At 45.7% G+C, this 23,005-nt stretch overlaps 1 protein-coding gene across 4 annotated transcripts in view; it reads left to right on the forward strand.

The window, feature by feature from the left end:
* Positions 1-21,097: 21,097 nt before the first annotated feature.
* Positions 21,098-23,005, forward strand: part of LOC118379987 (GPI ethanolamine phosphate transferase 2-like) — a 129,347-nt gene continuing 127,439 nt past the window's right edge. For all 4 annotated transcript variants that reach the window (XM_035766987.2, XM_052511832.1, XM_035767009.2 and 1 more), the window contains exons 1-2: positions 21,098-21,625; positions 21,847-22,052. In XM_035766987.2, coding sequence (XP_035622880.1) covers positions 21,472-21,625; positions 21,847-22,052 — 360 coding nt within the window. In that variant the 5' untranslated portion in view covers positions 21,098-21,471. The remainder of the gene's footprint in view (positions 21,626-21,846; positions 22,053-23,005) is intronic.

A 23,005-nucleotide genomic window follows, 5' to 3' on the forward strand; every position in this document is an offset into this window, starting at 1 on the left:
ATGTGACTTCTGAAGATAATTGGTTGCACCAGATCTTATTTGGGGGCTTCATAGCAGAGGGGGTGAATACATGCGCACACACAAATGTACTTGTCTTTTTTTAAATCATTTTTTGAAACAAGTTTTTTTTTAAATATTTCATTCCACCGATTTGGACTATACTATAAAATGCCAAAGGGGATGAATACTTTTGCAAGGCACTGTAGAGCGGTTTATTGCCTTATGGGACACACATATGTAACCCATTGTCTTGCCACCATATAAGCATAATCATAGACCAGCCTACAGGATCCACACACTGTGAGCATCTTTGATACAGAAGACACACAATCCATCAACATCCACAGTCATTTGTATTGGACAGGAGAGAAGAACTATCAGAGAAAGTGGAAGCCAGCATCTCAGTACGTCATCACCCAGAGAATACGACAGGTCTGATTGATTCAGGCAATCCCAAGATCAAACTCAATATGCAACACAACAAGAGCCATATACCCAGAGGTGACCACAACTCTCATTTTCCACTCTTGTCCCTGATTTTCAACTGCCCATCATTTGAGATCTTGTCCCGTGGCCAAACATGGTACAGTGTAACATATAAAGGCTGCAGTGTGGTGTCTCTTAATTGGAGTTGTACTGGCCAGCAGATGGCTACAGGGAACTCATGTGTGGCCTCATTGGGTGCTTGCTGAGTCAGTTAGCCCAGAATGAACCACACCTGAGCCAACAGCCCATGTGGACTATGCATTTGGGATTACAAGACTACTGTCGGAAGGCTGAATCTTAATATTTCTACCTAATTGCATTTTGGGTGTGTGATATACACAGTATGTCTATGCACAGATGTGGCTGATTACACTGAGTAAAATATTTGTACTGTGGACATGTATAATAATATCACTCTAAAATCCAATGTAACACAAAGCACATGGCACATATTTGCTGTTGAATGATCAATTGAAAAGGTTGGTTGACAGTCTCACTGGATTATAGAAGACCATGTCCCATACTGCTAATGAATAATAATAACAACAACAACAAGGGATTGGATTCACTTTTCCTGGTGCCAAAGGGCCTTTCGATTGTAGGGAACCTGATCTTGTCTACTTCCAATGTGTAGTATCAAAGTAGTTACTAATACGGTTTGAGCCAACCTAGACAGTGAGGCTGTGGTGATATCCCATACACACAACTGATATGACATGCCTCCAGGTTGATATAGTTCCAGCAGGCCCTGGTTCATGGCTGTGTGTGAATAAGAGGGCCATGTCACGAGAACCGAGAAACAGATCAGTTAGACTGTAGAGACTGAAGCTATCTAGTAGTATATCCTTCCTGTTTGGCCCTGTCCGGGTGTGTCCTCGGATGGGGCAACAGTGTCTCCTGACCCCTCCTGTCTCAGCCTCCAGTATTTATGCTGCAGTAGTTTATGTGTCGGGGGGCTAGGATCAGTTTGTTATATCTGAAGTACTTCTCTTGTCCTATTCGGTGTCCAGTGTGAATTTAAGTGTGCTCTCTCTAATTCTCTCTTTCTCTCTTTCTTTCTCTCTCTCGGAGGACCATGCCTCAGGACTACCTGACATGATGACTCCTTGCTAAAATCAAATCAAATCTAATTTTATTTGTCACATACACATGGTTAGCAGATGTTAATGCGAGTGTAGCGAAATGCTTGTGCTTCTAGTTCCAACAATGCAGTGATAACCAACAAGTAATCTAACTAACAATTCCAAAACTACTGTCTTATACACAGTGTAAGGGGATAAAGAATATGTACATAAGGATATATGAATGAGTGATGGTACAGGGCAGCATACAGTAGATGGTATCGAGTACAGTATATACATATGAGATGAGTATGTAGACAAAGTAAACAAAGTGGCATAGTTAAAGTGGCTAGTGATACATGTATTACATAAGGATGCAGTCTATGATAGAGTACAGTATATACGTATGCATATGAGATGAATAATGTAGGGTAAGTAACATTATATAAGGTAGCATTGTTTAAAGTGGCTAGTGATATATTTACATCATTTCCCATCAATTCCCATTATTAAAGTGGCTGGAGTTGGGTCAGTGTCAATGTCAATGTGTTGGCAGCAGCCACTCAATGTTAGTGGTGGCTGTTTAACAGTCTGATGGCCTTGAGATAGAAGCTGTTTTTCAGTCTCTCGGTCCCAGCTTTGATGCACCTGTACTGACCTCGCCTTCTGGATGATAGCGGGGTGAACAGGCAGTGGCTCGGGTGGTTGATGTCCTTGATGATCTTTATGGCCTTCCTGTAACATCGGGTGGTGTAGGTGTCCTGGAGGGCAGGTAGTTTGCCCCCGGTGATGCGTTGTGCAGACCTCACTACCCTCTGGATAGCCTTACGGTTGAGGGCGGAGCAGTTTCCGTACCAGGCGGTGATACAGCCCGCCAGGATGCTCTCGATTGTGCATCTGTAGAAGTTTGTGAGTGCTTTTGGTGACAAGCCGAATTTCTTCAGCCTCCTGAGGTTGAAGAGGCGCTGCTGCTCCGTGGCTCGACGACTCATTGCGAGCTCACAGAACAGGGCTCCGGGCAGCCGAGCGGAAATGGAGGAAAACTCGCCTCCCTGCGGACCTGGCATCCTTTCACTCCCTCCTCTCTACATTTTCCTCCTCTGTCTCTGCTGCTAAAGCCACTTTCTACCATTCTAAATTCCAAGCATCTGCCTCTAACCCTAGGAAGCTCTTTGCCACCTTCTCCTCCCTCCTGAATCCTCCTCCCCCTCCTCCCTCTCTGCAGATGACTTCGTCAACCATTTTGAAAAGAAGGTCGACGACATCCGATCCTCGTTTGCTAAGTCAAACGACACCGCTGGTTCTGCTCACACTGCCCTACCCTATGCTCTGACCTCTTTCTCCCCTCTCTCTCCAGATGAAATCTCGCGTCTTGTGACGGCCGGCCGCCCAACAACCTGCCCGCTTGACCCTATCCCCTCCTCTCTTCTCCAGACCATTTCCGGAGACCTTCTCCCTTACCTCACCTCGCTCATCAACTCATCCCTGACCGCTGGCTACGTCCCTTCCGTCTTCAAGAGAGCGAGAGTTGCACCCCTTCTGAAAAAACCTACACTCGATCCCTCCGATGTCAACAACTACAGACCAGTATCCCTTCTCTCTTTTCTCTCCAAAACTCTTGAGCGTGCCGTCCTTGGCCAGCTCTACCGCTATCTCTCTCAGAATGACCTTCTTGATCCAAATCAGTCAGGCTTCAAGACTAGTCATTCAACTGAGACTGCTCTTCTCTGTATCACGGAGGCGCTCCGCACTGCTAAAGCTAACTCTCTCTCCTCTGCTCTCATCCTTCTAGACCTATCGGCTGCCTTCGATACTGTGAACCATCAGATCCTCCTCTCCACCCTCTCCGAGTTGGGCATCTCCGGCGCGGCCCACGCTTGGATTGCGTCCTACCTGACAGGTCGCTCCTACCAGGTGGCGTGGCGAGAATCTGTCTCCTCACCACGCGCTCTCACCACTGGTGTCCCCAGGGCTCTGTTCTAGGCCCTCTCTTATTCTCGCTATACACCAAGTCACTTGGCTCTGTCATAACCTCACATGGTCTCTCCTATCATTGCTATGCAGACGACACACAATTAATCTTCTCCTTTCCCCCTTCTGATGACCAGGTGGCGAATCGCATCTCTGCATGTCTGGCAGACATATCAGTGTGGATGACGGATCACCACCTCAAGCTGAACCTCAGCAAGACGGAGCTCCTCTTCCTCCCGGGGAAGGACTGCCCGTTCCATGATCTCGCCATCACGGTTGACAACTCCATTGTGTCCTCCTCCCAGAGCGCTAAGAACCTTGGCGTGATCCTGGACAACACCCTGTCGTTCTCAACTAACATCAAGGCGGTGTCCCGTTCCTGTAGGTTCATGCTCTACAACATCCGCAGAGTACGACCCTGCCTCACACAGGAAGCGGCGCAGGTCCTAATCCAGGCACTTGTCATCTCTCGTCTTGATTACTGCAACTCGCTGTTGGCTGGGCTCCCTGCCTGTGCCATTAAACCCCTACAACTCATCCAGAACGCCGCAGCCCGTCTGGTGTTCAACCTTCCCAAGTTCTCTCACGTCACCCCGCTCCTCCGCTCTCTCCACTGGCTTCCAGTTGAAGCTCGCATCCGCTACAAGACCATGGTGCTTGCCTACGGAGCTGTGAGGGGAACGGCACCTCAGTACCTCCAAGCTCTGATCAGGCCCTACACCCAAACAAGGGCACTGCGTTCATCCACCTCTGGCCTGCTCGCCTCCCTACCACTGAGGAAGTACAGTTCCCGCTCAGCCCAGTCAAAACTGTTCGCTGCTCTGGCCCCCCAATGGTGGAACAAACTCCCTCACGACGCCAGGACAGCGGAGTCAATCACCACCTTCCGGAGACACCTGAAACCCCACCTCTTCAAGGAATACCTAGGATAGGGTAAGTAATCCTTCTCACCACCCCCCCCCCCTAAAAAGATTTAGATGCACTATTGTAAAGTGGCTGTTCCACTGGATGTCATAAGGTGTATGCACCAATTTGTAAGTCGCTCTGGATAAGAGCGTCTGCTAAATGACTTAAATGTTCACGACGCTGTCAGTGTGAGTGGACCAATTCAGTTTGTTTGTGATGTGTATGCCGAGGAACTTAAAACTTGCTACGCTCTCCACTACTGTTCCATCGATGTGGATATGGGGGTGTTCCCTCTGCTGTTTCCTGAAGTCCACAATCATCTCCTTAGTTTTGTTGACGTTGAGTGTGAGGTTATTTTCCTGACACCACTCTCCGAGGGCCCTCACCTCCTCCCTGTAGGCCGTCTCGTCGTTGTTGGTAATCAAGCCTACCACTGTTGTGTCGTCCGCAAACTTGATGATTGAGTTGGAGGCGTGCGTGGCCATGCAGTCGTGGGTGAACAGGGAGTACAGGAGAGGGCTCAGAACGCACCCTTGTGGGGCCCCCGTGTTGAGGATCAGCGGGGAGGAGATGTTGTTGCCTACCCTCACCACCTGGGGGCGGCCCGTCAGGAAGTCCAGTACCCAGTTGCACAGGGCGGGGTCGAGACCCAGGGTCTCGAGCTTGATGACGAGCTTGGAGGGTACTATGGTGTTGAATGCCGAGCTGTAGTCGATGAACAGCATTCTCACATAGGTATTCCTCTTGTCCAGGTGGGTTAGGGCAGGGTGCAGTGTGATTGAGATTGCATCGTCTATGGACCTATTTGGGCGGTAAGCAAATTGGAGTGGGTCTAGGGTGTCAGGTAGGGTGGAGGTGATATGGTCCTTGACTAGTCTCTCAAAGCACTTCATGATGACGGAAGTGATTGCTACGGGGCGGTAGTCGTTTAGCTCAGTTACCTTAGCTTTCTTGGGAACAGGAACAATGGTGGCCCTCTTGAAGCATGTGGGAACAGCAGATTGGTATAGGGATTGATTGAATATGTCAGTAAACACACCGGCCAGCTGGTCTGCGCATGCTCTGAGGGCGCGGCTGGGGATGCCGTCTGGGCCTGCAGCCTTGCGAGGGTTAACACGTTTAAATGTCTTACTCACCTCGGCTGCAGTGAAGGAGAGACCGCATGTTTTCGTTGCAGGCCGTGTCAGTGGCACTGTATTGTCCTCAAAGCGGGCAAAAAAGTTATTTAGTCTGCCTGGGAGCAAGACATCCTGGTCCGTGACTGGGCTGAGTTTACAATCTCCACCTGGCACAGCCAGAAGAGGACTGGCCACCCCTCATAGCCTGGTTCCTCTCTAGGTTTCTTCCTAGGTTTTGGCCTTTCTAGGGAGTTTTTCCTAGCCACCGTGCTTCTACACCTGCATTGCTTGCTGTTTGGGGTTTTAGGCCGGGTTTCTGTACAGCACTTTGAGATATCAGCTGATGTACGAAGGGCTATATAAATACATTTGATTTGATTTGATCTAAACCCCTTAACAGTGAAGCACCAAACACGTATTTCTTCTGTATCCAAATATTTTCCTAAAAGCACCACACTGGTGTCTGTGCATTAAATGTACTTACTATTCATAATGCACTTTAAGGATTTTCAGTACGTTTAACAAGCTTTGTTCTTGATATATTTAAGCTGTTCAGCCCCCCTTTTGGAGGCAATCATTTCCCCAGGGAAATTGTCTGCTAAATGTACAAGAATAAATATGATTTCAAATAATCATACGTTGTGCCTTAATTTTGTTAGTATGTTGCAATAACACCATTTCATATTTTTTATATATTGGTCAATAATTGGCCTCCAAGCCAGGATACAGAAAGCCTCCTGTCCGATCCAAAATGAAAGCACATACCCATTGTCCTCCTCCATAGCCTATCTTTAGTTTAGTATGAGCATGTTAGGCCACATCCCTATGCTTTATCACATCTAATTTCAAATGTAATTGCACCAAATTGGCCATTTGAATATAAATGTGGCTCATCATATTTCCATTTCCTCAATGTTTCGCAAATGTGGATATTAAAGGGATACTTCGGGATTTTGGCAACAAGGCCCTTTGTATACCCAGAGTCACATTACCATTTTTATGTATCTGTGTCCAGTATGAACTACCTCCAGTATTAGAGGTAGTTTCACAAGCCAATACTAACTAGCTTTAGCACAATGACTGGAAGTCTATGGGTATCTGCTAACATGATAGTAGATACCCACAAACTTCCAGTCATTGCCAAAATCTCAAATTATCCCTTTGAGTAGCTTCAATGTCAATTCTGTGTTTGCGAGGCATTATCTGGCAAAGGGTGAGTGAGTAGGCAGTTAAATGGCAGCCCCAGGGAGAAAAGGACCATGGACCGTGGTGGAAGGCACAGAGGGGCCATTGATGAGTAATTAGAAGGACGTCATGGGAAGGCAACTAGATGAGTCTGACCGACCTGCTGCTCCATAACACTGGGGCTGTATATTCTCAGGGATTGTGCTAGGATGTGTGTACTATCAAATTGGAGTTAAAGGATACTATGTGGCTTGTAGACAAAACCCATTAAATGGCTATTAATCTTGTTGTACTATTTCATACTGTTGACTGCTTAAATTGGAGTACATTTAGTCATTTCCCCGAGTATTTGAAAAATATCAGGTAAGAAAGGTGAACCATAGATGCATTCCCTTCAATATTATGTCTCTTATTATGGAACAGTAGATAACAGCACCAATCCTCTGGGAACCAATCAATTCCCATTGTTCTTAGTGTATAGAGTCTTCAGATGGTGTATCCAGGTATAACAGTGTTGGCTTGGGGTTTTCTCCCAGGCTGCATGATAATCATGGTCTCAATTCAACTGTACTGTATTTGTCACAAGGGGCTAGGTGTGTGAGGAAGAATCAGGCGCAGAGAGCAGAGAGTTCCACAGGAAGAAGTGCACTTTAATATGGCACCAAAAGCAATGCCCACAACACAGGGTACCAGGTCCAGAACACGAACACACCTAATAACACACACACATGTAACACAAGAATAATCCCTCACAAAACAAGGGTGGGTATACACACTTTAAAAGGAAGCCCATCAAGCACACACAAATAGACACAGGTGCAACTAATAAGACAAAACAAACAGAAAACGAAAAAGGGATCGGTGGTGGCTAGTAGCCCGGTGACAACGACCGCCGAGCACCACCCGAACAGGCAGGGGAGCCAACTTCGGCGGAAGTTGTGACAGTATTTCTGCGTGGGCGTAACACATACACTAGGTGTTGTATAGCAACGTCAATGTATTATGCAATTCTGGTCACTTGTAATAACCTTTTCTAAGGTCGACGTGGCATTTGAGTGCCCTTTAGATTCTTACATTAGGTACTTTGAGGATCTCTTTTGTGTGAGACATTGTGCTATCGTCTACATACAGTAGACAGACATGCAGTTTTAAAGAGCGTCCATGTTCTGTTTACACATGACCTGCTCTTGACACATTAAATCACATTAAATCCTGGTGGTCCTTCTGTAGCTCAGTTGGTAGAGCATGGCGCTTGTAACGCCAGGGTAGTGGGTTAGATTCCCGGGACCACCCATACGTAGAATGTATGCACACATGACTGTAAGTCGCTTTGGATAAAAGCGTCTGCTAAATGGCATATATTATAAATCCAACCTGAAGACTTGTGTGTCTCATATGCGTGCTGAGATGCTTGGCTACTCAACAGTCTATGAGCGAAAGGAAGGATGTACTTCATTTAATCTGAGTGTCATAAGGTTCCATGACTTTGTCCACAAAGGGCATCTGAACACACAAAATACATTTTGATGATTTACATTACATTTGGGGTGTTTTACTTAACTTTTGCACACCTGTGGTGTTCCCGGTCAAAAATGACCGGTCATTAGAAATTAATGGGTGAGACTACAATTAGTGTATACAATTGAGTTCAGGCACATGCCCATTCATCAGATGGACACACATCCTCTCCCAGACTCCCACATGCATGTGTGTTTGAGCACACACACACCTCACTCCCCTTCTTGGCTTCCATGAAAACCCCCACGGGAACCTTTCCCCAATAGAATATTTCCCCCACAGGAACCACACTTGTTGGCATTCTCACAAACAATCGCAATATCGTTCTATAATATATATAACTTTTCTCACAGCTCTGGCATATAAAGCATTTTTGAGGCCTTGCTCAAAAAGGGGGGTGGGGTTGGGGGGGGGGTGATAAGCCAGTGACTGAGGTCCAAGAAAATGTGTATCAGAGGGATTTCAGGAGAAATCTTTCTGACTCAGAATGACAGAGCTGACTCAAAGAGCAATAGCTCCATTTACTGGAGAAATTTTGCAATGGCAGTCAATGGTATCATGTTCACTTCACACTGCAAATGTGCATTGTCATGCACTGACAGAATGATAATTGAGATAACGCAAATCATTAATGATTCCTTAGTTAGTTGGACTAACTTTTTATTTTTTTATGTTTTACTTCTTACTGTAGGACTACATTATCATCATCATCATCATCATCATCATCATCATCATCATCATCATCATCATCATCATCCTCTGCCTGCATCCCTAATCTCTACCTGTAGCCTACTTCCCTCTGGTATAATGTATTTCCACCTTTCAATCACTCAGGTTGTCCAGCTCCCTGAATTCAAATGAAACATTCTAACATATCAATCTTGCTGGCAAAACATTGTTAAATATTGCTAAGTTATTTAGCTGTAGTGTGGATGTTTGGCTGTTTTTATATATAATGAGCATCCAGATAGTGCAACATCTGCATAGGTAACACAATAGTCAGACAGAGACAAACTGGCCCAGGGCAATTTTTCGATTGATGATACAAAATGTTTAAAAATTCTCAGAGCCACTTTGTTGATGCAATGCTTCAATATCGGCAGAATGTTTCCCTTCTGCCAAACGCTGATGAAGGGGCGTAGACTTCGGCTACTGAACTTCAACAAGTCTCAATAAAAAAAGTGTACCGGAACAGCCAAAAAAAACAACAATATGCAGTGTTGCCAACTCCTCAGTAAGCAAAGTAGCTTGGCTGTCCTAAAAGTCGCAAGAAGTCGCTAAATGACGTCATCGCCTAATTTGCATAATTGGCCATGTGCATGTAATTGTAATGGACGCTATAGGAGAGAAGAATAATGTTGTGGGAGAGACAAAAAGTGAGTAAAAAAACACCCTAAATATGTTTAGAACAACAAATGAACTTTATTCTGTCGATTCTTGCTTTTTTTAATGTCACAATTCCAACCCTCCTCCTTTATCCGGGTTTAGGACCGGCAAAAGTGACCCAAAAGAGACTCTGGCGGACTTAGTTTTTAATTCGATTTTTTATTCAATTTTTTTTGTTTTTTGTTTTATAGTTTAGTTTTCATAATTTGGTTTGGTTTTTAACCTTATGGTCCACTTAGGAGCCTCCAACAAGTTACAGTAAAACATGAACATTTTTAACCATAAAATGTTTTACATTTTTTCATATACAATCTACATTAACACTCTAAATGGACCAAAAAGAGACAATAGAAAAAACTGTCAATGGCAATGTGAGAAAAGTATGGTAACTTGTCTGGCCCTAATTCAGGTTAATTGTTTTTTTAATGTAAGCCAGGGCGTGATCAGCCAGCGGCGGCTTCCCGCATGCGAGATTCATTTGTAATCTGGACGTGGAGGGGTGAACATCTCCTGCTCTGACTGCAGCTGGGAGGGGCTGCCACCTGTGAGTGCTTTGGGACAGGGGTGGGGTCCACGGCAGCACCCGCTGCATGTTGAGAAGAGTAAGAACAATACATGCTTTCACATCAGAGTCTCCAAAATTCTCAAATAACACCAGAAAAAGTCGCTAGATTTGCCGCTAATCACTTTTTTGAAAATGTGTCGCTAGAGGGGTCTGAATATTCACTAAATGTAGCGACAAGGTCGCTAAGTTGACAACACTGACAATATGGTGTAATTGCAGACCGCAATTCAGTCCATTTCTGGAAGTGAGTGTTCCCTGACATCAGAAAACGGCCATTGATACCTGCAATTGGTCAGTTCCGGTGTTAATGGTTTCTTGACACAAATTATTTGTTTACATAGCAGGTTAGGATAACTAATGTGGCAGGTTAGTTAGTTGAATTAGCGTGGCAGGTTAGGTGAATTAGCTTGGCAGGTTAGGAGACTGCAGGTTAAGTTTATGAAAAGGTTGAGGTTAAGCTTTGCTACAATGTTACAGTTGTCAACAACAGTTGTCCCCGACTCGAAAGAAATGACCAGGGACCAATGGTGAGCAACAATGGGTGTAACTTGACATCAGAAACACCTCTAATTGGGGTATGCAATTATACCCTTCTCAAAAAAAAGCAGAACGCTGCCCCCCCTGTTTTGCGCTCCTTGTCATATTGTCTATGCCGCAAACTGTTTAGACTGGGAAGCATATGGTAAACTTGAGCCAAGAGCTGTGGTCACACATAGCAAGTGCGGTGGTCATGCATAGGCCTAGACAGCATGCTATTGCTTTCTGTATTTTTTTGTATGTTTTGACTTTGTCAGGTTGCTAGCATACAGTAGTCCTAGCCCTACTTTGCATCATTTTTGGGGGTCAACTTGAAACATTTTGACCTAAATGTTAAGCCTGTCGCATGCTTTCCTGATCAAATTGGGTTATGTTTTTGTTCATTTTGGTGTTCGGCAGGTTTTTTTCCCGGCTGTTCTCAGACACTATATTTTTTCTTGGGGAAAGTCAAAGTTCGTTAGCCGAAGGGTATGTCCCTTCATTGGAGATTGGACAATTAGTAGTGGTGGGAACTAAGGATGGGACAATTCAATTAAGGGTTTGCCTTCATTCAACAAGAGAGTGCAACCGCAGCTAGGCCCTACTTTCTGCAGTGCACTATTTATTTTATTTAACCTTTATTTAACTAGGTCAGTCAGATAAGAACAACTTCTTCCTTACAATAACGGTCTACCAAAAGACAAAAGGCCTCCTGCGGGGACGTCTGCTGGGATTTTTTAAAAATAGGACAAAACACACATCATGACAAGAGAGACACCACAACATTACATAAAGAGAGACCTAAGACAACAACATAGCATTGCAGCAACACATTACAACACAGCATGGTAGCAAGACCACATGAAAACAACATGGTAGAACCACAACATGGCAGCAACACAACATGGTAGCAGCACAAAACATGGTACAAACATTATTGGGCACAAACAACAGCACAAAGGCAAGAAGGAAGAAACAACAATAAATGACGTGAAGCAGCCACAACTGTCAGTAAGAGTGTCCGTGATTGAGTCTTTGAATGAAGAGATGGAGATAAAACTGTCCAGTCTGTAGGTATTTCAGATGCGGGTGAGTGAGGCCTAAGAGGGTTTTATAAATAAGCATGGGGGTCTTGCGATGGGTATACAGAGATGACTAGTTTACAGAGGAGTATAGAGTGCAGTAATGTGTCCTATAAGGAGCATTGTTGGCAAATCTGATGGCTGAATGTTAAAGAACATCTAGCCGCTCGAGAGCACGCTTACCTGCCAGACTTCTCTGTAATCTAGCATGGGGAGGATCAAATCAAACTTTGTCATCTGTGCTGAATACAACAAGTGTAGACCTTACCGTGAAACGCTTACTTTACAACAGTGCAGTTCAAGAAAGAGTTAAGAAAATATTTACCAAATAAACTAAAGCAAAAAATAATAAAACTATGACAATAAAATTACAATAACAAGGCTATATACAGGGGGAACTGGTACTGAGTCAATGTGCGGGGTTACAGGTTAGTCGAGGTAATTAGGTCCGGGTGGCCATTTGATTAATTGTTCAGCAGTCTTATGGCTTAGGGGTAGAAGCTGTTAAGGAGCCTTTGGACTTGACGCTAGACACCTAGACTTGGCGCTCCGGTACCGCTTTCCATGCGGTAGCAGAGAGAACAGTCTATGACTTGGGTAACTGGAGTCTTTCACAATTTTTGGGGCTTTCCTTTGACACCGCCTAGTATATAGGTCCTGGATGACAGGAAGCTTGGCCCCAGTGATGTACTGGGCCATATGCACTACCCTCTGTAGCGCCTTACAGTCAGATGTCGAGCAGTTGCCATAACAGGCGGTGATGCAACCGGTCAGGGTGCTCTCGATGGTGCAGCTGCATAACTTTTGAGTGTCTGGAGATCCATGCCAAATCTGTTCAGTCTCCTGAGGGGGAACAGGTGTTGTCATGCCCCCTTCATGACTGTCTTGGTGTGTTTGGACCATGATAGTTCATTGTTGATGTGGACAGCAAGGACCTTGAAACTCTCAACCAGCTCCACTACAGCTCCTGTGATGTTAATGGAGGCCTGTCTTTTGCTGTAGGACACAATCAGCTCCTTTGTCTTGCTCACATTGAGGGAGAGGTTGTTGTCCTGGCACCACACTGCCAGGTCACTGACCTCCTCCCTATAGGCTGTCTCATTGTTGTCGGTGATTAGACCTACCACTGTTGTGTCGTCAGCAAACTTAATGATGGTGTTGGAGTCGTGTATGGCCACGCAGTCGTGGGTGAACAGGGAGTAGAGGAGGGGACTAAGCACACAGCTCTGAGGGGCCTCAGTGTTGAGGATCAGCGTGGCAGATGTGTTTTTGCCTAACCTTACCAACTGGGGGTGGCCCGTCAGGAAGTCCAGAATCCAGTTGCAGAGGGATGTGTTTAGTCCCAGGGTCCTTAGCTTAGTGATGAGTTTTGTTGGCACTATGCTTTTGAATGCTGAGCTGTAGTCAATGAACAGCATTCTCACATAGGTGTTACATTTGTCCAGGTGGGAAAGGGCAGTGTGGAGTGCGATTGAGATTGCGTCATCTGTGGATCTGTTGGAGAGGTATGCAAATTGGAGTGGGTCTAGTGTATCTGGGATGAGGCTGTTGATGACCAACCTTTCAAAGCACTTCATGGAGACATGAGTGCTATGGAGCGGGAATCATTTAGGCAGATTACCCTCGCTTCCTTGGGCACAGGGACTATGGTGGTCTGCTTGAAACATGTGATATTACAGACTCAGTCAGGGAGACATTGAAAATGTCAGTGAAGACACTTGCTAGTTGGTCTGCGCATGCTTTGAGTACATGTCCTGGTAATCCGTCTGGCCTCGCGGCTTTGTGAATGTTAACCTGTTTAAAGGTCTTACTCACATCGGCTACCGAGAGCGTTATCACACAGTCGTCCAGAACAGCTGGTGCTCTCATGCATGCTTCAGTGTTGCCCACCTCGAAGGAAGCATAAAAGGCATTTAGCTCATCTGGTAGGATCGATGCGGATGTTTCCTGTAATCCTTGGCTTCTGGTTTGGATATGTACGTACGGTCACTGTGGGGACTACGTCGTCGATGCACTTATTGATGAAGCCGATGACTGAGGAGTTATACTCCTCAATCTCATTGAATGAAGCCCGGAACATATTCCAGTCTGTGCTAGCAAAACAGTCCTGTAGCATAGCATCTGCGTCATCTGACCACTTCTGTATTGAGTGAGTCACTGGTACATCCTGTTTTAGTTTTTGCTTGTAAGCAGGAATCAGGAGAACAGAATTATGGTCAGATTTTCCAAATGGAGGGCGAGAGAGAGCTTGTATGCGTCTCTGTGTGAGGAATAAAGGTGGTCTAGAGTTTTTTTCCCCTCTGGTTGCACATGTGATATGCTGGTAGAAATGAGGTAAAACAGATTTAAGTTTGCCTGCATTAAAGTCCCCGGCCACTAGGTGCGCCGCTTCTGGATGAGCATTTTCTTGTTTGCTTATGGCCTTATACAGCTGGTTGAGTGCGGTCTCAGTGCCAGCATCCGTTTGTGGTGGTAAATAGATGGCTATGAATAATATATATGAGAACTCTCTTGGTAGATGGTCTATAGCTTATCATAAGGTACTCTACCTCAGGCGAGCAATACCTCAAGACATCTTTAATATTAGACATCGCGCACCAACTGTTATTGACATCTGAATCAGGGTTAGTTTGGCAGCTGGGGTGAAAGAGAAGCAATTATGATAGAGGAAACCATTTCTAGGTTCAACCTTAGCCTGCACCTTTGATATATGCTGAGACGAGGACAGTGTACTTTCTACCCATACTCCCAAGTACTTGTATGAGGTGAGTACCTCAAGCTCTAAACCCTTAGATATAGTAATCACACCGGTGGGGAGATTCTTCTTCTTACCAAACCACATGACCTTTGTTTTTGAGGTGTTCAGAACAAGGCTAAGGGCAGAGAAAGCTTGTTGGACACTAAGAAATCTTTGTTTTGGAGCTTTTAACTCTAAATATGGGGAGGGGCCAGCTGAGTATAAGACTATCATCTGCATATAAATGGATGAGAGAGCTTCCTACTGCCTGAGCTATGCTGTTGATGTTCATTGAGAAGAGCGTGGGGCCTAGGATTGAGCCTTGGTGTACTCCATTGGCGACAGGCAGTGGCTGAGAGCAGATTTTATACTTTATACACTGCACTCTTTGAGAGAGGTAGTTAGCAAACCAGGCCAAAGACCCCTCAGAGACACCAATACACCTTAGCCGGCCCACGAGAATAGAATAGAATAGAATCTACTGTATCAAAATCTTTGGCCAAGTCAATAAAAATAGCAGCACAACATTGCTTAAAATGACAATGGTGACATTCTTTAGGATCTCTTAAGGATCCACCCTTTTTTAAATTTTCTCCTAAAATGACATACCCAAATCTAAGGTTGCGGTGACACATCCATAACATGAGCAGAAACCAGATTACATACCAGAGAGAATATTATAGACATCAAACAAGCCAGTCAGTTGATTATTGACAAGTTTTTCCAACACTTTTAATAAACAGGAAAAAAATAGTTTCCAACTACAAGTTTCCATGCACATGTTTTAACTTGTAAACATCTTAGCTAGATGTAAAATTGTGCATCAAAAATGTAAAAATGACAGATTTCTTGATATATCTTATATTTATTCAGACTTTTTTCAGGAAATGTTATGGCTGTGTCTTTTGGGAGGTTTATAGTGGCAGTTGGCAGCCAATAAGTTGCATTACCGGCCCCCAACAGTCCTGTGGTCTGTTGAGTCCAAATTAGATTTTTGGTTCCAACCGCCATATCTTTATGACACGCAGAGTAGGTGAGCGGATGATCTCCACATGTGTGGTTCCCATCGTGAAGCATGGAGGAGGAGGTATGATGGTGTGGGGGTGCTGTGCTGGTGACACTGTCAGTGATTTATTTAGAATTTAAGGCACATTTAACCAGCATGGCTATTACACGATTCTGCAGTGATACGCCATCCCATCTGGTTCACGCTTTGTAGGACTATAATTTGTTTTTCAATAGGACAATGACCCAACACACCTCCGGGCTTCACCAAGAAGGAGTGTAACGGAGTACTGCATCAGATGACTTGGCTTCCATACTCACCCAACCACAACCCAATTGAGATGGTTTGGGATGAGTTGAACCGCAGAGTGAAGGAAAAGCAGCCAACAAGTGCTCAGCATATGTGTGTAACGGAATTCCTCTTCAGAAGAGGAGTAGCAAGGATCAGACCAATGTGCAGCGTGGGAAGTGTCCATAATGATATATTTAATATATCAACAGAACACTGAACAAAATCACAAAAGTACAAACAAACAACCGAAACAGTCCCGTATGGTGAAAACACTAACACAGGATACAACCACTAGGCAAAACACATAGAAATATAACAGAACAAAACATAGAAAAACAACATAGAATGCCCACCCCAACTCACGCCCTGACCAACTAAAATAAAGACATAAAAAAGGAACTAAGGTCAGAACGTGACAGTAACCCCCAAAGGTGCGGACTCCGGCCGCAAAACCTGAACCTATAGGGGAGGGTCTGGGTGGGCATTTACCGCGGTGGTGGCTCTAAATCGGGACATAGACACCGCTCCACCATAGTCTCGGCCCACTTATGTGGCACCTTAGGAGAGACGACCCTCGCCACTGACCCCAGATTGGGGACCCTAGCAACGGGTCCCGAATGGACGGGACATTCCGGCAGGACCGGACAGGCGGGAGACTACGGCAGCTCCGGAGTGAAAGGTGATTCCGGCAGCGCCGGAGTGACAGGCGACTCCGGCAGCTCAGGACAGACGGGAGACTCTGGGCAGCTCAGGACAGACGGGAGACTCTGGGCAGCTCAGGACAGACGGGAGACTCTGGGCAGCTCAGGACAGACGGGAGACTCTGGGCAGCTCAGGACAGACGGGAGACTCTGGGCAGCTCAGGACAGACGGGAGACTCTGGGCAGCTCAGGACAGACGGGAGACTCTGGGCAGCTCAGGACAGACGGGAGACTCTGGGCAGCTCAGGACAGACGGGAGACTCTGGGCAGCTCAGGACAGACGGGAGACTCTGGGCAGCTCAGGACAGACGGGAGACTCTGGCAGCTCAGGACAGACAGAAGACTCTGGCAGTGCTGAGCAGGCGGGAGCACCTGTAGGGAGGAGATGGAGAGACAGCCTGGTGCGGGGGGCTGCCACCGGAGGGCTGGTGCGTGGAGGAGGCACCGGATAGACCGGACCGTGGTGGCGCACTGGAGGTCTCGAGCGCTGAGCCTGCACAACCCTACTTGGTTGGATACTCCCTGTAGCCAGGCCAGTGCGGCGAGGTGGAAAAGACCGCACTGGGCTGTGCTGGCGAACCGGGGACACCATACGTAGGGCTGGTGCCATGTACCCCGGCCAGAGGAGACGCACTGGACACCAGATTCATGGCACCTGGCTCGATGCCCGCTCTAGCCCGGCCGATACGAGGCGCTGCGCTGTAACGCACCGGGCTATGCCTGCGCACCGGGGACACCGTGTGCCTCACGGCATAACACGGTGCCTGCCTGGTCCACCTCTCTCCACAGTAAGCACGGGAGTTGGCTCAGGTCTCCTACCTGACTTAGCCACACTCCCTGTGTGCTCCCCCCAATAGATTTTTGGGGCTGCCTCTCGCCCCAGCCATGCTGCCGTGCAGCCTCCTCATACCACCGCCGCTCTGCTTTAACTACCTCCAGCTCTGCCTTGGGGTGGCGATATTCCCCAGCCTGTGCCCAGGATCCATTGCCTTCCAAAATCTCCTTCCATGTCCATGAGTCTGGAGATTTCTGCTGCCCGTTACCACGCTGCTTGGTCCTTTTTTGGTGGGGGGGTTCTGTAACGGAAATCCTCTTCTTCAGAGGAGGAGTAGCACGGATCAGACCAATGTGCAGCTTGGTAAGTGTCCATAATGATATATTTAATAAATCAACAGAACACTGAACAAAATAACAACCGAAACAGTCCCGTATGGTGAAAACACTAACACAGGATACAACCACCCACAAAACACAATAGAAAACAGGCTACCTAAATATGGCTCCCAATCATAGACAACGACTGACACCTGCCTCTGATTGAGAACCATACTAGGCCAAACACATAGAAATATAACAGAACAAAACAGAGAAAAACAACATATAATGCCCACCCGAACCACCGACAATACACAATAGAAAACACGCTACCTGAATATGGCTCCCAATCAGAGACAACGACTGACACCTGCCTCTGATTGAGAACCATACTAGGCCAAACACATAGAAATATAACAACAGAAAAAAAACCTAGAAAAACAACATAGAATGTCCACCCCAACTCACGCCCTGACCAACTAAAATAAAGACATAAAAAAGGAACGAAGGTCAGAACGTGACAATGTGGGAACTCTTTCAAGACTGTTGGAAAAGCATTCCAGGTGAAGCTGGTTGTGAGAATGCCACGAGTGTGCAAAGCTGTCATCAAGGCAACAGGTAGCTACTTTGAAGAATCTTTGCTTTGTTTAACACTTTTTTGTTTACTACACAATATGTGCCATATGTGTTATTTCATTGTTTTTATGTCTTCACTATTATTCTACAATGTAGAGAATAGTAAAAATAAAGAAAAACCCTTGAATGAGTAGGTATGTCCAAACTTTTGACTGGTACTGTAGGTCCGGCCAGCAGCCGAGATAGCTAGGTCCAGTCGGCCTGCCAGATGACAAAAAAATAACTGGAGCGCTGGGTCAGCCACTTTTAAATAGCACCTGGGCCAGCACAGTTAAAACACCTTCCCACTAACAAGATGGCAACTGTCACAGGTGCAACACATACTGACTAATGAAGTGACACCAATCGGTGCGCCCTATGTGCTAATGTATTATACGTGTTCAATTCCAACCTCAAAACATAAATAGAAAAACCTAAACCTGCAACACTCTGTGCTGGCACAGACCTCCTACTCACAGTCATCCTCTCAGGATCCCTCACCCTTGACCCATCTTCCTCTAGTTTCTTCACTGCCTCAGCAAACGACACCTTTTGCACTAAACTGACTCTAGCCACCTCAACCTGTCTCCTTCGCTCTGGACACTTCTGATTCCCAGCAACATGGGCACACCTACAATGGCACACCTACAGTTGACACACACAACTTTATCCACCGAAACTACATAGTCCTCTAGGCCATGCCTTCCCTGCACATCTTGGAATCTCCCTCCTACAAACTGCTGCAATATGACCATAAAATTGAAACAACGCAGTGGATTCGACACAAAAGCTCTGACAGGATAACTGATATATACTTTTTTTGTTTATTTTTTTCTCTTTTTACTTTTACCCCTTTTCTCCCCAATTGGTAGTTACAGTCTTGTCTCATCGCTGCAACTCCCCTATGGACTTGGGAGAGGCGAAGGTCGAGAGCCATGCGTCCTCCGAAACATGACCCTGCCAAGCCACACTGCTTCTTGACACACTGCTTGCTTAACCCAGAAGTCAGCTGAACCAATGTGTCGGAGGAAACACTGTCAAACTGACAACTGAGGTCAGCTTGCAGGTGCCCGGGCCAGCCATAAGGAGTCACTAAAGCACAATGAGACAAGAAAATCTCAGCCGGCCAAACCCTCCCCTACCCGGACAACACTGGGCCAATTGTGCGCCGCCTCATGGGTCTCCCGGTCACGACTAGCTGTGACACAGACTGGGCTGTATTAATGCAGTGTCTTAGACTGCTGTGATGCAGTGCCTTAGATCGCTGCACCTCTCGGGAGGCCCATAACTGATATATCCTAACATGACTTTGTTGGGTAAAGACTGACTCAAAACTCTAAAAGACAGTGACTCCTCTATTTCACAAACGCTCACCACGGGTCTGTGTCGCACCAAACGGCAGGAATCACAAACACCAGGAATATTCAACTTCAATTGCTCCACCTCCAAACGTAACACGACCTCAGAAATTACTCCTTTCAATGGTGCCTTGTTCCTAAGAGCAAAGCACGCAACAGATCTTGACCCAAGTTGGGTGACATGTAGTGCCTGCTCCCTCTGGTCAGAGGAAACACAAACAAATATCACAAGTCCACTACAGGTTACCTTCACTGATTCAACTGCATCCAACGCCTTTCCCACCCATCCTGAAACAACAAATGAATCTGCCAAAAGGCAAGGATCCACTTTCTCCAAAATTGTCACTCCTACTGGACCAGATTCTTCTTTATCATGTCCATTGATCCCTGGCTCGGGTTCCGAGCTCTTCACCACATCTTCCACCTCACTTAACTCGCCCTCATTCACTTCCATTTCACCTCCAGAACTTGGTCTGGTGCTCGGCTCACTCTGTTTGCACTTGACACCAATCTTCTTTGAAACCCCATCTCCATTTTTATTGCCATATTCCTCAAATTCAAATCCAACCTCTGCTTTCCTCATTCTCTTCGATCTCTTCTTCCACTTTTTCCCCTCCATTCCTCCTCAGAAATCCATCTTTCTGTGTCCCTGTCCCAATATTCCTTTTCTCCTGGTTTTGCTTGAGGCCCGGTGGCATCTGAGTTAACGCCATCTCATAATCATCCTGCTCACCTCGAAAACGTGTCTTCTCCGGGCACTGACATTATGAGAGCATTATGGTTATGTTGTTGCTACAGTGGCTCAAGAGGGACAAACAACAGTAATATTGCTGCTTTTTTCTTGTTTTTTAAGCAAAGAGAGTATGGGAGTATGCAAGTGCAGAAGTTCGCTTCGCCTAGCTAAGCAAACGGAACCTATTTATGTGGGCGCCTTAACTGTTGAAAAGTGATATCTCAAGCATAAATACAGTAAAGTACACACACTAAAGGATTTTTTAAAAATCTAAAGAGGAAAGCCCCCCACTTGTGCTGTGTCATGAGGATACCTGGATTCGCTATTGAGATGTGACTTTTACTAAATACATCAGGTGATAAATGAGCTGAAAAGGAGACAGGAGTAGGACATTAAGGTTAGAATTGGGGGAGGGAGCTGATTTTTAGATTTGTACCCAGGGGAACCTTCACCTCAGAGCTTTGCAAAATAAATCATTACAGCAAACCACGAGCTGTTTTATGTTGTATCCAAAAAGGTTGGCCTAGCTACTGTATTTTACCCAAAAATCTCTCTTTTGGCCATTCAGCTTATCACAAACATGTAATACATTTAACTTGCCTTTATTTAAAAAATCACAAATATCGACAATAGCTTGAATCTTTTCCAAACATGTTTCACTCAATGATGTGTATATAAATCATTGGTTGTGTATATAAATCATTGGACGTATTGTGATTATTCTCGAAGTTTACACAAATTTCATGTACATTTTTGGACTGCTTCGACTACCCGTAGCTGGTTTAAACCAACACGGACATGAGTCGAAACACCAGTTGATAGCTTCAGCTCCTGAAATAATTTTCCAACTGGTGTAAACACATGTTTTGCAGTGTTGATGAATATGCCACAAAATGTTTTGTTTGTTATTGTAAAGAAAAAATACTTTTGCAAAATTGGGGCGAGTTTGCGAACTAGTCGGCGAGAGAGCCATTCATGACAGCAAGCTAACTACTAGCAAGCAAGCTCTAGCTCGCTAACGTTAGCTATCAGTGTAGCGAGTGCAAGAGTCAGACGATTAATTCAAACGCTGTTGTCAAGAAAACGTGTATCCTTTCATATCATAGTAGTCAGCTAGCAAGCCAGCCAGTCAGTCAGCAAAATGAGGATACGTTCGTCTGTTTTTGCCTGTTTTTGTCTCATACTGGAGGTATTAGGCATTGCCTTGTTTCTTAGGGGATTTTTCCCAGTCCCTATCAAATCTTCTTTTTCATCGAAGAGCAAGTTGTCAGATGTTCCGCCTGAACCCTTTACCGGTGTGTTGTGTTGACATTATCTAGCTATACCCCAATTAGTGTGATATTGTTATACTATGCTCTCAGCTAGCTATGTTGTTGTGCATTGGATAGCTAGCTAGGTAATTGCTTGAATGACAAGGTAATACAGTCATTATTTTGCTATCCTACCCATTTGTTCCTCGGTGTTGTCTTCAATGGATATAATGTGTTGGTAACTGGCATTTTCTTTGGCATTGCAGGAAGATCCCTCAACTCCTCCAAAGTCCCAGACGCCCTTTTCAAGAGAGTAGTGATAGTGTTGATCGATGCTCTCAGGGAGGACTTTGTGTTTGGTCCAAATGGGAGAAAATACATGCCTTACATCAGGCACTTGGTGGAGAGGGGCTCCACACACAGCTTCGTGGCCAAGGCAAGACCTCCTACAGTTACAATGCCCAGAATCAAGGTAAGAATGTGAAACGCCACCATAACTAACTCTAATTTAGGGTTCAGGGTTTCAATTCTCGGGCCGACTCTTTTCTCTCTATATCAATGATGTCGCTCTTGCTGCTTGTGATTCTCTGATCCACCTCTATGCAGACGACACCGTTCTGTATACATCTGGCCCTTCTTTGGACACTGCTAACAAACCTCCAAACGAGCTTCAACGCTGTACAACACTCCTTCCATTGCCTCCAACTGCTTTTAAATGCTAGTAAAACTAAGTGCATACTCTACAACCGATTGCTGCCCGCACCCTCCCCCCGACGAGCATCACTACTCTGGACGGTTCTGACGTAGAATATGTGGACAACTACAAATACCTAGGTGTCTGGTTAGACTGTAAACTCTCCTTCCAGACTCACATTAAGCATCTCCAATCCAAAATTAAACCTAGAATCGGCTTCCTATTTCGCAACAGAGCCTCCTTCACTCATGCCGCCCAACATACCCTCGTACAACTGACTATCCTACCGATCCTTGACTTCGGGGATGTCCTTTACGAATTAGCCCCCAACACTACTTAGCAAACTGGATGTAGTCTGTCACAGTGCCATCTGTTATATCACCGAAGTCCCATAAACTACCCACCACTGCGACCTGTATGCTCTCGTTGGCTGGCCCTCACTACGTATCTGTCGCCAAACCCACTGGCTCCAGGTCATCTATAAGTCTTTGCTAGGTAAAGCCCTGTCTTATCTCAGCTCACTGGTCACCATAGCAACACCCACCTGTAGCACACGCTCCAGCAGGTATATTGCACTGGTTATTCCCAAAGCCAACACTTCCTTTGGCTGCCTTTCCTTCCAGTTCTCTGCTGCCAATGACTAGAAAGAATTGCAAAATTCTCTGAAGCTGGAGTCTTATATCTCCCTCTCTAATTTTAAGAATCAGCTGTCAGAGCAGCTTACCGATCAC

The sequence above is a fragment of the Oncorhynchus keta genome, chromosome 4 (assembly GCF_023373465.1).
Source record: "Oncorhynchus keta strain PuntledgeMale-10-30-2019 chromosome 4, Oket_V2, whole genome shotgun sequence".
Taxonomy (NCBI): domain Eukaryota; kingdom Metazoa; phylum Chordata; class Actinopteri; order Salmoniformes; family Salmonidae; genus Oncorhynchus; species Oncorhynchus keta.